The sequence below is a fragment of the Vombatus ursinus genome, unplaced genomic scaffold, assembly GCF_900497805.2.
Source record: "Vombatus ursinus unplaced genomic scaffold, bare-nosed wombat genome assembly UNPS02015406.1, whole genome shotgun sequence".
In the NCBI taxonomy this organism is placed as follows: Eukaryota; Metazoa; Chordata; class Mammalia; order Diprotodontia; family Vombatidae; genus Vombatus; species Vombatus ursinus.
In genome coordinates, this window is record NW_020955184.1 from 79261 (window position 1) to 96856 (window position 17596).

The following is a 17596-nucleotide window of genomic DNA, read 5'->3' on the forward strand; positions in this document are numbered from 1 at the left end:
TCTATCTATCTATCTATCTATCTATCTATCTATCTATCTATCTATCTCTTGGGTATCAGACCTGCATCAGAGAAACTTGTTGTGAATATTTTTCACCAGTTCACCATTTCCTTTTTAATTTTAATTGCATAATTTTCATTAGTGTAAACACTTCCAATTTTATGGTTGAAGTTGTCTTTTTATATTATATGATCCATTCTCTCCATTGTCTGGTCAAAAGATCTTCCCCTCTTAATAGCTGAGAAAGATATCTCCTTCCCTGCTTCTTCAATGTGTTTGTGATATGACTTTTTACATCTAGGTCCTGAATCAGTTTGGAGCTTATTGTGCTATTCTGGTGTGAGATGTTGGTCTTACCCTAATTCCTGCCATGACTTTCAAGTTCTCCTAGAAGTTTTTATTGAATAGTGAGTTCTTATATAGTGGTTAGGAACCTTAGGGTTTATTTGAACCCTATACTACTATGTTCATTTGTTTTTATATATTGTATATTTACTGTTGTGCTAATAGTTTTTATGATTACTGTCTGTAGAATAGTTATAGATCTCCTACTGCTAGGCTCTCTTCCTTCCCTACTTTTTTTTTCATTATTTTCTTTGAGATTCTTGACTTTTTTTCCCCACCTTTTTCTTTTTTCTAATTCTATAAAGTGACCCTTTTTGAAGTTTTATTCTTATGGTACTGAATATGTAAATTAATTTAAGTAATATTATATTATTATATTAGCACATGCCAGTTAATATCTCTTCAATTACTGAAATTTGTCTTTATTTCTCTAAAGAATGTTTTGTAGTTGTACTCATATAATAATTCTCATGTATCTTGATTGGTGGACTCCCAAATATTTTGTGTATTTCACATTTATTTTGAATGGAATTTCTTTTTCTGTCTCTTTCTGCTGGGTTTTGCTGGCATAGAGATTTAGAAATGCTTTATATAAGGAAGCAAACAGGGATTTATTAAGTGCCCACGATATGCCAGGTACTGTGCTAAGCATTTTACACCCATTCTCTCATTTGATTCTCACAACAACCCTGGGAGGTTGGTGTTATTATTATTCCCATTTTACAGATGAGGAAACTGAGGCAGATAAAAATTAAGTGATTTGCTGAGGGGTTCACACAGTTAGTAAGTATCTGAGACTGGAATCGAACTCAAGTCTTCCTGACTCCAGACCTTGTGTTCTATCCACTGTGTCACCTGGTGGTCTCTCAACGTCTTGGCATGCAGTCTCCTTGTAGTCATTTTGTTGATAAAATTATTTACTTTTTCCTTGATTTGTTATTTATCCCACTAATTCTTTAGGATTAAATAATTCCATTGAAGTTAGAATGCTTTTTGCAAAATCTCTTTATTGATTATAATTTTCATTGTGTCGTGGTCAGTATTTCTGAGGGTTGTGGTTTTTTTTTTTTTTTTTGCTTCATTTGTTTATGAGCTTTTTATTCCACAGCGCAGGGTAAGTTTTTATAAAGGTGTCACTCAGAGCTGAGAAGTATCTATTTTTCTTTCTGTTCTAATACAGTAATTGCTAGAGGTTTATCATATCTAGTTTTTTAACTTATCCAAAATTATACTCTGGTTCTATTTTTTTTTTCCCTTAAATGTTCATAGTTCCAAAAGGAGATGCTTTGAAGTTCCCAAGTATTATAGTTTTACTATTTTCCCCTGTAATTTTGTTAACTTCTTCTTTAAGTACTTAAAGATTATGTCATTTGCTGCATATATATTAAGTGTTGTTGTAATCTCACTATCTGTTGACTTCATTATCTGTTTATTAAGCATAACATTTCTCTGCTTCTCTTTTAACCATGTCTGTTTTTACTGTTGCCCTGTGTGACATCAAGATTGCTACCCTTCATTCTTGGAATTCTCCTGAAGCATAACAAATTTTACTGCAGCTCCTTATTCTGTCTGAGTCTTGGTGTTTCAAATAAGCTTCTTGTAAACAAGATCTGCTGTTGGATCTGCTTTCTAGTTTGTTCTGTTTTCCTTTTCAGTTTTATGGTTGAGTTCATCTCACTCACATTCATGGTTATATCACAGGATCTCAGAGTACATGGCAGGGAGTAAGGGATGTAAGATAACAAGATAAATAACAAGACTGACAGGTAGGAGTAATGTATATTAGTCAAGTTCACAGTAATACAACAAAGGAAAGCTAACTTCTATAATCTTTCAGCAAGAAGGGCTACATAAGAATTGGGAAGGTGGTGGGGTGGGTGGTGCCACTGAAGAACACTCCTGTGGAATGAAGATATTCTGCAATGGAAAATGGGGACCTCACAGTGGGTCTTATTGGCCAGGATTTGATACAGGGAGACTGCTTCTTTAGAGAGTTTTTTGTGTTTCCATGAGCAACATCTTGGCTAAGGAGAAGGGAAATCAGCATTCCTGGGATCAGGTGGCATCTGGAAGTGGGGGGGGAGAGGAAGGCATAGATAGACATAAGAGAGTGCATGGCAAATGGGAAAATGATCATGGTGAGGGCATGGGGTAAAATTGGAATCAGGCATATAGGGGAATGTGTACCATGAGGCAATACTTCTTTTCATTACTTCTCATATGAAGTGATATTTCTAAAGTTGAGGCATAACAGAATAAAGGGGCAAAGGGTAAGATCGACAAAGATAATAGCAAATTGTTTGGAAGAGGGAGTTCACACTTGGTATTTTAGAATCTTTAATTCCATGAGGAACACAGAGAGACATAAGAAAGAATACAGACGATGATTCAGAAAATAAAAGTTCAGAATAGACAAAAAGGGAAGAAAATCAACGAAGAGAACAAAGCAAAGAAATTCTTATTAGAGAAAGAGGTAGAAAAAGAGAAAACCCAACAAACAAAAGTAGTTGAAAGGGAGGAGATAAAGAGAAATTTTGAATTAACCACTTAAGAAAAGGAAAAAATAGGGGAAGAAATAGATAACTAAATAAAAGAAGGAAAGAACAAGAAATCAATGAGTTAAGGAAAATTCCAAAACTAGGGAAAGGCTTGATAAATGTAGGGAGGGTAGAAAAGGGAGGTTGAAGGTAGAAGGGCAGAAAGACTGGGAATCTGCATGCCTTAAAGTAGATTAAGCAAAACTAGTTGTGGGTATAAGGTACTGACTGAAAAGTGGGAGAGAAACAACAAAAGATTCCTAATTTAGAAAAAATAAAACTATTAGAGACCAGTGGAGGATTTCTAGTCCCTCTGAGTTTGAAGGTCATAGTGTTTTCTTTTACCTTGGTCAGAGTGCTCCGGGTTTCTTAGGGAACTGTGTCCACTCACACCATACTGCTGACCATGTCTCTGAAAGTAACCCAGCCTCCCAACCCCACTTCTCCACCTCGACCCCCGTGAGAAAATTTTCAGCATCAGATACATGATACATGTATCACATACATTTTGCCAGCTAGTTGCAGGCCTGACTCTGTAATTCCCTTATCAGAACAGACGGAACGGTGCCTCGCTCAAGGATTTTTGTGCCTGGCTGGCTCAAGGACACTTCCTCCCACTAGATCCATGTCTCTAACAGCTCCCTCAATGTCTGGTATACTCCCTATGCTTTCCCATCTACAGCTCCCAGACACCTAAACCCTTAGATTACCTAATTAGCATCCTTGGCATTCCTTTCCCATGCCCTTTTCTATGTAAGCTCTAGATTCACCCCCATTAGGGTGCAAGTTCCCTAAAATGAATTCTCCTGCTTCTCTTGTTGTTGTAGTAAACTGCCTCTTGACTGAAAGATGGCTTGAGTGTGTGGTTTTGTTCCAGGTGACTCTGCCTTGGCATTCTCGGGATCTAAGCAGCCCTAACCTCTCCCCCAAACCTCTATGCCTAACCTGCACCCCAAAACCTCTTCTCTACCAGACCCTTGAGCACAGAACACTGAAGGTTTGAGGTGCCACTGGAGGGTCTAGCCCAGCAGACTTTTGACTTATGTACATGAGCTCATGTTGGCTTCCTTGCTAGAGAGGCTCTGCAGGTTCTGGCTGTCTTTTTCTTCAGTATTTGGCTAGATCAGGGTGTTCACTTGGGATTTCTTGATTATTATTTGATTTGTTGCTATTTTTAGATCTTTTCTTTACTTTGACTTTTCACATAGCCGTTTTAACCAGAAGACCTGACACCCAAATTTAATGACATTCAGAGTTCTCAAGGCTGACAATCTAGGAGATCATTGGAATCTTGGAATCTAGGAAAACATTGACATTAGACTTCTTGCTTCTAAATTCGATGATTATTTTAATTGGAAGGAGGGGCAATAGTTTTTCTAGTGTTGCCATGACAGAATGTGGAGAGAAAAATTAAGATTTAATTTCACATTTTAAAATAATGTCCATAATGATGTGTATATATTTGTGTGTTATTGTATGCTTATTATGATTATTTAAGTAGAAATCAGAAATTCAGAATCTTTATACCTTTTGTATTTGACACTGGTGTGTATGTTACTAATATAAGATTTTAAATTTATCAAATCCTTTAGAATGCTTAGCTGTTGTAGTTCTATAATTTATAATAACATTTTTCTTTATTTGTGTTAATAGCATTCTGAAGGTGGAGAGTATAGCCGCAGAAAAATGTATTATATCATAGGAGTTTTAAGTTCTTTAGTTACTAATAAGATTCTTTAGCAGTTTCTTCTAATGGAAACATTTAGAAATGGAATGGAAAATAATATATTTTTAAACCAAAAAAGCTGTATTTAGCTCTATCTTCCAATTTCGCTATCCCTTTTGAGTATATTTGAAAAGATTAAACCCATGAAAAATTATTCTGTCATTCTCCTAGTATCAGATACTGGCTGGGAGATAAGAGAGAGGTAGAAGGATGGGAAGCTCTTTTACCTTCAGAAAGTTTCATTTGCTTCAGGCTGAGCTTGTTTCACCTGCCTGCTTCTCTCTGCAACTTGACCTGTACTACATTTCCCCACCTTGGAATTTCTGTCTTGTTTTTGAAAACTTTAGATAACTCTTTTGCTTGTCATTGGATCTCCTGATTTTTATAACATCCAGTTATCCTTGTTTCTAGTTTGCTGCAGGTAGAGTAGGCTAGTTATCATGTAGACACAATTTTATTTATTTTCTGCTGTGACTTAAAATACCATCTCTTTTTCTTCCCTTTGCTGTTCATTTGTTTTTCAGTTGTGTTTGACTCTTAAGTAATCCATTTGCCATTTCCTTCTCCACATTATTTTACAGATGAGGAAATTGAGGCAAATAGGGTTAAGTGACTTGCCAGTGTTAAATAGCTAGTAAGTGTCTGAGGCTGCATTTGAACTCACCAAGGTGAGTCTTCCTCCCTCCAGGCCTGGGACTCTACCTCTGTGCTACCTAGCTGCTTCCCTTTAGACCTGTGTCCATCCCTAGGTTCTCTACAGTTATGATTTAGAATCTTTAAGCCAAAAGGGATCTTACAGATCTAGTTCAGCCTCATTTTATGGATGAGGAAACAAACAGAGCTGGGACTAGAATTCAGGTCATTTATTCAAGGCTTTTTTGACTTCACCATTCAGATGTCATCATGGAAAACTGTGAAGAGTAAATCTGAGTTAGAGAAATTGTCATATCATTTACTAAGACATTTGTGGAGGTTAAAAACTATATTAAATGCGAAACACAAATTCTTGACAGCCTATCTGAATTTTCATGCAATCATAAATTTAAATCTAGGAAGGACCTTAAAGGCCATCTAGTCCAGTCTACTCATTTTACGTATTGGAAAACTGGGTGAGAAATTAAGTGATTTGTTCAAGGTCGCGTAGGTATTAAGTGACAGACATATTTTGTGAACCTAGGTCTTCTGACTAAAGTCCAGTGCTTTTGTTCCATGCCACATTATCCACATTTTGGCCTGGTTATGAATATAATACATACGCATACATATGAGTCTAAAATGTATATGCTGTTTTGATTTAATTTTTTTTTTAAATTTTGTCTTTAGCATTTTGAAGCATTGGCTAATCGAGCTGCTACAACTGGTCATGTTATTGATATTTATGCATGTGCATTGGATCAGACTGGTCTTCTGGAGATGAAATGCTGTCCTAATCTCACTGGGTATGTATCTGGAATCTGAGACCCATTGAAATGCAGAAGTGAGCTAAAAAAACAAATTGTAGAACTATTTTTGGGGAAAACTCATTATGATCTTTTTTCCATTTATTATATTTGAGTTTTTCAGACAGTTCTTAACTTGGATCCCAGCTAAGAGTTTTACCCACATCCTCACATTTTTCTGTTATCAGTTATTATAAGTGGGTTTCAGTTTTTTGGTAGTGATAACTAAGTAGCTTTGAGTATATAACCTAGACATAGAAACCATTTGGTGTACAGTAGAATTTGATTAATACTATTTCATGTTATTAGATTAGGACTTTATGTACTTAATATTTTATAATAAAAATATAAACATTTAAATTAAAAACAAGATAACTAACATTAACTAAACAGAAATTACCTCCATAGGACAATAAAATGTTAAAGCAATATTTATTGAGCTATTTATTTATCATTTTACTTTGTATAATTGTTTTCTTAATTCTGAGAGATACTGTCTCAAAACTTAGCTTGTGTAATCTGTGATTTCAACCCTAAATGGCCCTATCTAGCTGTCAGAATATTTGCTACAGTGAGCTGAAATTCAGTAGGTCACTTTCAACCTGTCTGGGCCATAATTTCCTCGTCATTAAAATGTTAATCTCTCAGGTGTCTTCCAGTTAAAAAAATCTAATGTTGTTTTGATAGTTTGATTTCATTGTTAGCTGTTTATAATCAAATACTTAAATGAATTTGTGATTTCATATATGGATGTAACTTCCAGTGGTGTGAATTGAAACCAATTTTAACCTGCCCAGTTTGCGTGACTTGAGGCTTGTGTGACAGGAGTCTACCCAACATGCTTCCCCACTTTCTCCTGACATCTGAAGGATACCGGTGGAGCACACAGACAATCCATTAGTTATTGCTTGCTTTTGCCATGTGACCAGCTCATTTTTTTTAATATGTTTCTTTGATGGCATTGTTTACTCTTGTTTTTCTTTGTATTTATGTTTTGAAATCTGTTTATATCCATTGTGTACCTCTCCATTGTTGCTCTGTGATACTTACTGTTAGTTCTTTGGATATTGTATGGTCCCATCACTCATCATGCAGAAATACTTATAGAAATTGGAAACCATTTTGTAATCTTCTGAAGACAGTCCATCTTACTGTCCTTTCACTGGTTAATTCTGTGCCTAACTCGTTGTCTAGCCAAGATTTATATATGCTGATGGATATGCTTTGTACATTGTTCATCTAACTGCATTTCATGATGAATTTTCAGTAGATATTCTCCATCCATTTGGTTTTTCCTGTGTGGATGGTTAGGCCAAACTCTTTAGAGTGGTTACGTATTTTGTCTAGCAGGCACTACAGCATTCTGGGGTTTGACCTAACCAATATCATGTTATCCACAACATTTAACTGAATTGTTTTTGTCATAGGGATGGAGATAGTGACTTAGACCTATGATTTCATTGGTATAGTGCAGGTTGGCACTTTCTCTGCAACTCAAGTCTCAAGAGAGTTGCCTGAGTACTTAAGGTTAAGTGATTTGTCTAGGTTGACACAGCTAGTGTATGTCGGAGACTTGAACCCTGGCCTTCTTGGCTTCCTGCCCTAAGGCTAGCACTTTATTTGGAGGCAGCCAAGTGGTATAGTGGTATAGTGGTATAGTGGATAGACTGCTGCACCTAGAGTCAGGAGGGCCTGAGTTAAAATCCTGTCTCAAACACTTAGTAACTGTGTGACCTTGGGCAAGTAATTTAATATCTCTCATCCTCAGTTTTCTCATCTTCGAAACGGTGATGGTAAAGGCACTTTTCTTACTGGGTTGTTGTGTGGAATAAGGGAGATGACATATGTAAAGTACTTTCCAAACCTTAAAGCACTATTTAAATGTTAACTATCATCATCATTGTGATCTCCTTTTCCTCTCCTCCCCCCACCACCTGCCTTTGTCCTACCCATTTATGCTGACATTTTTGTGGCACTTGAAAGTGTATAATGTACTTCATACACTTAAGTTGTTTGCTCTTAATTCTTTGATATAAGTATTACAGGTATTGTTATCCTGTTTTTCAGGGGAGCTTACTGAGGATCAGAGAAGGATCAGAGAGGTTTTGACTTACCTATGGATAGCTATAATTAGAATAAATTATAAAATTTAGAGGTTGATATGATTTTAAATTTAATTGTATTTTTTATCTTTATCAATGTTTGCATATTTAATGCAAGAGTTATGGGCCCAATTTTAAAAATTGTTGTGAAATGTAAGTCATTTGTAGTAGACTCATAGAATTTAGAATTGGAAGGTACCTTAGAGGTCATCTAGTAGCACAACTGTTCCCTTTTATAAATGAAGAAACTGATAGGTGATTTGGTGGTATGTTAAACTTTTTTAAGCACCAGAAATCTTTTAGGGATTATAACTACATCAGAAGAGAAATTGGCTTTAAAAGTTATAGTTAGCAAATTGATGTTTTAACTAAATGCCAAATGCTGGCTAATGGTCAGAATAAGGGATGAGCACTTAGCAAATTTATGAATTGCCTATTCAGCCTTCTATTGTCAAGAATAATTGTTTATTCTGATTGATTTTTATTTGTTGATATTTAGCTACATTTGCTCAGCCTGGTTTGTTGATGTGAAATATAAGACTTGTTACATGCCAACTATGCTTATCTATTACCATGGAGCCTGACCATCTGTTATCCCTGAACTCCTAATATGGCTGGCCCACCTCTTTTTTTGGTTAGGTATCTTCAATATCGGTTTCATTTATTAATGTCAGTAATCAAGGCCAGCGTATTCTCTTAGGTCAGTTAGTTGGTTTTGACAGTAGATGACTTAAAGAAAAAAAATTATTCGACTTCCTAAATGTTTTTCCTTCACTTCTATATTTTTAGCTGTAACGTATGCATGTCTCTTGTGTTCTGCATTTATTTAAAAGTAGCTTTACGTAGAGCATTATTTTCTTTCTAATAGTCAGCTGAACAGACAGTTATTTTCTTAAGTATCCAATGTCTGCCATTATTTTGGAAATTTTTATCCATTTGTGTTAGAAATAGTAAGCCTTTTTCTATCAGTAAAGCCAACTCTTAGACGCCATAAATTTATTTGCATTTATCTTACATACTTCTGCTAGTAGTGTTATACAAATTGATGAATAGAGGAAGATCATTATATAACTTTCAGTGTTTCCTTGCTTGTCTGTGTTTACTTCTAGCCTTCTGTTCCTTAATCTGCATTTTAAAAAAATGTATCTTTTTTCTTTTCTTTTTTGGCAACCTTATTGCTAAGCTTCCCCTGCCCCACCAAAAGAACAAAAAAAACAAAAAACAAACCTTTGTAACAAATCTACATATTCAGTTGTTTGTTTGTTTGTTTTTTGGCAAGGCAGTCGGGGTTAAGTGACTTGCCCAGGGTCACATAGCTAGTGAGTATCAAGTATCTGAGGCCGGATTTGAACTCAGGTCCTCCTGACTCCAGGGCCGGTGCTCTATCCACTACACCACTTAGCTGCCCCACAAATGTACATATTCAAGTAAAGCTAATCTCTATATTGGTCATGTCCAACTGTATATATATCTCTCTCTATATATATCTATATATCTACACACACACGTATATATATACGTACATATATACATATACGTGTGTGTGTGTGTGTGTATATATCTATATGATATATCTTGAGTCTATCACCCTCTGTCAGGAAGTGGGTAATATGCGTCATCATATTTGTCCTTTGGAGTTGTGATTGGTCATTGCATTGGTCAGCATTTTTAAGTTTTTCAGAGTTATTTTTCTTTACGAAGTTGATGTTAATGTATACATTGTTCTCTGGATTTTGCTGACTTCACTCTGCATCAGTTCACAAAAGTCTTCCCAGATTTCTTTGAAATAGTCCCTGTCATTATTTCTCATAATGCAAGAATATTCCATTATATTTCTCTACCATAATTTGTTCATTCTTCAATTAATGGGCACTCCCCCCCACACACACTTATTTGCTTATAACAAAAAGAGCTGATGTAAATTTTTTTTGTGCACATGGGTCCTTTTTCTCTTTCTTTGATCTCTTTGGGGTATAGGCCTAGTGGTATCTCTGGATCAAAGTATGCACAGTTTAGTGACTTTTAAGATATAGTTCTAAATAGTTTTCCAGAATGTCAGTATTATTCACAGCTCCACCAAAAGGGCATTAGTGTGTCTATTTTCCTGTAGTCCCTCCAACAACTGTCATTTTCCTTTTTGGTTTGTTTAGCCAACTTAATGGAAATGAATGGGAACTTCAGTAGGTCAATTCAATTCAGTTAACATTTATTAAGCACCTGTTTTGTGCCAGGCACTGTGCCAAGTGCTGGAAATACAAATAAAAGCAACATATAGTCCCTGACCTCCCACATGCAAATGTGGAAGACAACATGTAAATAACTAGTTACATACAAGAAATATTTGGGGTAAATGGAAGGTAATCTGAGAAGAGAAGGTGTTGACAGCTGGGGTGGACTGGGAAAAGCCTTCTGCATAAGCAGAATCTTGAAGAAAGCCAGGGAAAACTAAGAGGGAGAAGTGAGGGGGGAGAGCATTCCAGGCATGGAGGACAGTCCATGCAAAGACATGGAGGCAGGAATTAGTAAAATGAATCAAGTTGTGTAAAAAGACTGGAAATGTAGAAAAGGGCTAGGTTTTGAAGAGTTTTCATTGCCTAACAGAGGTCTTTACTTTTGGTCCTGGAGGTAATAGGGAGCCACCAGAACTCATTGAGCAGGATGGTGACATGTTCAGACCTATCTATGCTTTAGAAAAATCACCTTGAGGTAGTGACTCCAGTTAGAAGGCTATTGAAATAGTCTGGGTGGTGAAGACCTTAACTAGGTTGATGGATATGTGAATGGAAAAAAATATCTGTATCTTTATCTATATATGTATATCTCTATTTCTATCTGTATGTGTATGTGTATGTGTATCTATATATATATACATATACACACATATGTATGTGTGCATGTGTATGAGAGATGTTGTGAAGGTTGAAATGACAAGATTGGTAACAGATGAGATATATGGGGTGAGTTTGAATACTTTAATTTGTATTTCTCTAATTATTAATAATTGAGAGCATTTTTTAATATGAATATTGCTAGCTTGTACTTCTTCCTTTGAGAATTGCTGGTTTGTAACCTTTTACCACTTACCTATTGGGAAATGGTTCTTGTTCTCATGTATTTGAATTAGTTTCTTACATATTTTGGATATCAGACCTTTGTCAGAGAAACTTACTATAAAGATTTTTCCCATTTAACTATTTCCCTTTTAATTTTTAACTATTGATTTTGTGTAAAACCTTTAAAATTTTATGTAATCATAGTACATTTTATTTTCTGTGATCCCTTCTATCTCATTTGGTTATTATCTCTTCTACATATAGTTTTGACAGTTTTCCTTCCTTGCTCTTCTAATTTGATTATAATACCATTTTTTATAACCAAGTCATATAGACTTCCATACTTATATTGGTGGTATTACTCATACTGAAGAATAGAAGAAAGTCTGTGAATAGTGTTCTTGTGACCTTGTTATGTGATGTTTAAGAATTGACTGGAATAGTGAGTTAGGATTTTTCATTATGAAAGGTATATTTTACCCATTTACAGTTATAGCTACTGTTCCCTAATATGAAATTAAAGAAATTTCATTACTATATACTACTGCCTATGTGCGGTACAAAGAGTGCTGGACAATGCGCCAGGAAGTCTATGTTTAAATCCTGGCTCTAGCACTTGATAGCTCTAGGACTTTCTTCAAGTCACTTAATCTCTCTGAGCCTCAGTTTCCTTATTTTTAAAATTGGGAAACTATTTTTTGTGCTACCTATTCCACTGTGTTGTTTTGTGGAAAGAACTTTGTAAAGCTCAAAACAATATATAAATTAGAGCTGCAATTATTTTTGTTAAGATGCTTAGTGAAAATTATCTCCAAAGATATATGGTGTGTTTCCAGAACTGAAGCTTAAGAAGGTTTTTTTAATTTTATCATCATCTTTGTTTTGATAAGCTGTCCAAAAGGCTACTTAGTGCATTATGTAATCCTTGTTTGTACTCAGCAAAGTGCCTGACATATAGAAGGCACTTAAGAAATGTTTATTGACTGACTGACTTGTTTATTTGTTTGGTGACTATATTCTTTAAAAATACCTATTTTAGAAATAGATAAAGAGACTCTGGATCTCAGTTTGCTCATCTGTAAAATGGGAGCTTTAGGCTAGATAATATCTAAGATCCCTTTTGACTTTAATAGTGTATAAGTTTATGAATAAAAATTTAATCTTATCTTTTATTTTTGATATAAAGCCTGAATTTTATGATTTCATTCAATTACAGCATATGTTGTTTTAGTAAATGTGCCTCTTACAGTGCTTTTTTGGTCTTTTCATTCAGAGGGTACATGGTAATGGGAGATTCTTTCAATACTTCCTTATTCAAGCAGACCTTTCAAAGAGTCTTTACCAAAGATATGCAAGGACAATTTAAAATGGGCTTTGGAGGTACATTAGAAATAAAGGTAAGAATGAAAACTAAAAAAATATATACAATGTGTTTCCAAGAAAGGAATCTGATTACTATAGTTATCCCTTCCACATCCTGACTTTCTCTATAGTGGTTTTGATATATTGTGGTTCAGCGTAAGAAGTTAAATGGGAATTTTTTGGAAGTTTTGCAGAAGCCTCGGACAGGCAAAGGCCAGCGGACAACACAGAAAAAGTTTAGAAACTCAGAAATGCATGATATGTGTGTATATGTATGTGTATATATATATAGAGAGAGATATAGATAGATACACATATATAATTGTATAACATCAACATATTTTTATCTTTTAATACCTTCATAATTCAGACTTCTCTGGTATGAAGGGAGGGCCAAAAAATTTCATGTGGATTTTCCATATCATGGGGGCACTGCACACCTAACCCCCACTATGTGTAAGGGATAACTGTACTATTTTAAGTATTAAAAAAGGTAAAGCATATAATTTGAAAAAAATTCCAAATGTTGAACAGCCCTAAAGAGTTTTTAGAAATTGTCAAAAAAAATCTATTATTGTTAAAAACAGAACTAAGTGTTAAGGAAGTTTTTCTTTGCATTGACCCAAAATCTCCTTCTCTGTTAACTCTAATCCATTGTTATAGTTCTGCCTTCTGGGGGTGTGATGAGCAAGTCTAATTTCTCTTTCACATGATAGTCCTTTGCATACATGGGATAGATAGCCCTCATAGGGAATGATCTCAAGGCCCTTCACCATCCAGGTTGGATACTCTTTCTAATTTATTGATGTCTTTCCTTAATTGTGGTGCCCTGAACTAAATACAGGACTCAAAATGTGATATTTCTGTAGTTTTATGCTATGTCTGTCTTTATGGTAGCCTAAGATCATGCTAGGTGCTACAGATACAAAGATGTAAATGACACAGCTTCTGCTGTCAACAGTCTAAAATCTAGTGATAATAGGGCATATATGTAAAAATCTATGATGCAAGTTAGAACTTGATAAGTAGAGAAGAGAAACAAAGTAATGAGATGAGAAACTTAAAGAGTGAAGAATCATTTTTGGTTGGGAGAGGTCAAAGAAGGCTTCACTAGGGGCAGCTAGGTGGCGCAGTGGATAGAGCACTAGCCCTGGAGTCAGGAGGACCTGAGTTCAAATGTGACCTCAGATGCTAACTAGCTGTGTGACCCTGGGCAAGTCACTTAACCCCAATTGCCTTGCCCTTCCCACCCACTCCCCCCCCAAAAAAAGAAGGCTTCACTGAAGAGGCAATTCCTGAATGTGGTCTTGAAAGGAAGGAAGTTATTTCAAGAGGTGGGATTCTGGGGTCCTTGTGTTCAATAATGGAGAATAATGTACACAAATATATGAAAATGAGAAAAAAACAGGTTAAAGACAGGACAGTAAATAATTTGGTTTTGCTAGGATGGAGATGATTTGAAGGCAAAATAGTTTGAAATAATACTGGACAGAAATGTTAAAGCCAGTTGATGGATGACCATAGATAGCAGGTTAAGGAGTTTGTATTTTATTTTTTAAGGAATGAGGAGCTGCCTCTGATGGTTTTTAATGAGGAAAGGAAAGTAATTAGATCTATACATAAGAATTTAACCTGTATTCAATGCAGCAGGTCCTGTGCTAGGTGCTTGGGATTCATAGATAAAACCAAAATAGTCCTTGTCCTTAAAGGGCGTATATGTTATTGGAGGAAACAACATGTATGTAGATAATTAAATATAATATATATATGTGATATATTTTTTAGGGGGAGGGCCCTAGCAACTATTTCTAGGAGAAGCTTCTTAGAGGAGATGGTCCTTAAGGTGAGCTTTGAAGGAAGTTATGGATTATTTGAGGTGGAAGGAAGGGAAGTAATGTATTCCAAATATGAGTTATGGCCTTTGCAAAGTCATAGACACTGGGGATAGAATGCAAAGGGAACTGCAAGCAGTCCGTTTTGGCAAGAATGTGGAGTTTGTGAAACAGAATAATATATATTAAGATTGGAAATGCAGATTAGAAGCCAGATTTTGAAGGACTTTAAAAGTCCCATAGAAGAATTTGTATTTGATTCTAGAGGCCACTAGTATGGTTCTAGTATGCCACTGGAATTTCTCATGTGGAAAGGTGATATGGTCAGACATGTGCTTTACAAATATAAATTTGGCAGCTAGCCATGTGCAAGAAGGATTGGAAAAAGGAATCCAGTTAGGAGGCTGTTGCAGTAGTCGGGGTGAGAGGTGATCAGAGCCTGAACTAGAGTGGTGAAGGCCCACCTTCTTCCCTGAGCTCCACTGGATATCTCCACTTGAAAAAACTGCTAACATGAATTGAGTGTGTCCTAAGCCAAAAATAACAGCATTATACCCAAAATTGGGGACAGATGAGAGATATATTGTGGTTGTAAAGCTAATAAGACATGACAACAGATTGGATATGAGGGGTAGGGGAAAGCATAGAATCAATCAGGGATGATGCAGAGGTTGCTAAACTGGGTGATTGGAAAGGTGGTAGTACCTTCAACAAAAATAGAGAAGTTAGGAAGAAGAGTGTAACTTTTAGGGAAATATAATAGATTATATTTTAGACTTGCTAAATTTGAGGTGCTTATGGGACATCCAGTTGGAGTTGTTCAAGTATGCCATTGGTGTTGTGAGACTGGAATCCAGGAGAGAGACTAAGGTTGTATATGGGAATAACCTACAGAGAGGTGACAATTAAGTCCATGAGTGCTGATGAGAGTGTAGAGAGGAAAGATAAGTGGACCCTGGACAGAACTCTAAGCTCTAAGTTAGAGGGGTTCACCTGTGCATAGGGACAAAGATGATGATTCTGTAAAGGAGACTGGGAAGGACCAGTTTGACAGGTAGGAAGAGAGTTGGGAGAGGAAGCTTTGTGAAGGCTCAATGGAAAAAGAGAGGCTATAGGGAGGGAATCTCATTAGGAGGCTGTTACTAAAGTCTTAATAGGAGATAATGAGAGTTTGACCTAGGGCAGTGGCTGTGGTGGTAGAGGGGAGTGGTCAGATGTAAGAGCTATTTTAGAGACAGAATTGATAGGATACATTAGTTAACTGATGTGGGGTGATGAAAGGGTGAAGGAAAGAACACTCAGAAGTACTTCTTAGGTTTCAGGCCTACTTCCTTAGGAGAACAGTGGTATTGATAGAAAGGGGAAAGTTAGGAAGAGGGGCAAGTTTGAGGTATGATGCTTTTTATATTTGGTTTGGGACATATGTAAATCATGTCATCAGTGCATTCCGGTGGTGATGTCTAATAGGCAGTTACAAATAAAGGACAGGAGAAGTTAGCCTAGAGATAAAAGATTTAGGCATCCTTTGCATAGAGGTGACAGTTGATAACTTTCTTGAATATGAGCATGTTACTTTTTCTTATCAGGGTAAAATAAAGAAATTAAATATTGTTTAATGTTAACCATACCTCAGCATGTCATTTGCTTTTTTGCAGACCTCGAGGGAAATAAAGATTTCAGGAGCAATTGGACCCTGTGTGTCTCTCAATTCTAAAGGACCCTGTGTGTCAGAAAATGTAAGTTAGCTTTGAAATAGAAAGCACAACTAAATCTTGAGCCCTGACTAATATAGCAAAGATTCGAGGTTTTCTCTTTGGGCCTTGTGAAGTGACTATTACACATTTTGTACCAAGTGCAGTGGAACGTACTTATGTAACATAGAGCATACCTTCTTCTGTCCACCTGCATTAGGTGGTATAAAAAGAGCAAGAATTTTCTTATTCATTATAGTGGAAAGAGGGCTGAATTTGAAGTAAGGGGATCAGGGTTTAAATCTTAGCTCTGAACTCTTTGTCCTTTGAACAAGTCACTTAACCTTTCTGGGGCTTAGTTTCCTTCTCTGTAAAATGAGCAGGCTGGAGTAGATGACTTCTTGAGTTGCTTACCCCTTTCCATCTATTATCTTATGACCCTTGTGAATATCTTTACTGTTGTTTTTTCCTCTTCCTCCATAAGAGGAATTTTGAAAAGTCACCTCAGCATACCTGAAGAATAGGATTGCCAACTTGGTATCCCACTTTTAAAATGTTGTTGACCTTTAATTGAAATAATTTAAATTCACAGATTGTATAAATTTTTAAAATAAGTTTTGATTTCTTATCCAGCTGTTCTCAGAACTATGTCAATTTAGCCAGGTTTGATAAATTTGAATTTTATCTTTTTTTCATTTTCCTTTCCCATTTTCTGGTAGAGGTACTAATGAACAATAAAATGGCTCAAACTAGGCAGAAGAGGAGAAACAACTTCAGAATATCAGTTTCTGAATAATCAGAATTAGGCATTGTTTTACCTTCAATTTAACAAAACTTTATTAAGCACCTGCTACACGCAAGACATTGGGGATACAAAGATCATCCATGCCTTCAAGGAATTTACATTGTATTGGCAGATAGCATTTACACAGAATATAATTTGAGAAGACAGAAAACATTAACAATTTGGGGGATTAGGGAAGTCCTGTAATTGAGTGATCTCCAAGTTAGTCCAGGTCAAACTGTATATTTTCAGTTCCCTTTTTGAGCAGAGTGCCAACAATTTCCCCTGAAAGTCAGACTCACCATATTATGTGTTCCTATTCCAGTTTGTCCAAGTGTCCAGATATTCCTTAAGTACTAGACTGTTTAGGGTTAAACATTTTGTCTTTTTTTATAAAAGAATAGTTATAATTGCTCTTTGAAATGTTGCTTGTTAAGAACACATTGCAACACATTATGCCAGTAGTTCCCATATGGGTTGCCCTAGTTATTACTTACCTATAAAATATGCATTACAATATCTGAATACGTTGTACCTAGTTTCTGCAGTTGACATTGTTTTTGCTCATGTTTTTGAAATAAAGTATTTTGAAGGTTATGTGTGAATTCATCTTATAAACTTCTCCTTATGTGTAATTCTGAAACATTTTTCAGGTTTACTATAAGAGTTATTTTACTTGTTTTACTTGCAACTGAGAACAGTCTACTCCTATAATCTACTGAATT

General features: G+C 35.8%; 1 protein-coding gene across 1 annotated transcript in view; it reads left to right on the forward strand.

The window, feature by feature from the left end:
• SEC23A (Sec23 homolog A, coat complex II component) overlaps window positions 1-17596 on the forward strand; it is a 64249-nt gene that overhangs the window by 22241 nt on the left and 24412 nt on the right. Inside the window, exons 9-11 of the mRNA XM_027847421.1 lie at window positions 5932-6047; window positions 12476-12599; window positions 16052-16132. Coding sequence (XP_027703222.1) covers window positions 5932-6047; window positions 12476-12599; window positions 16052-16132 — 321 coding nt within the window. The remainder of the gene's footprint in view (window positions 1-5931; window positions 6048-12475; window positions 12600-16051; window positions 16133-17596) is intronic.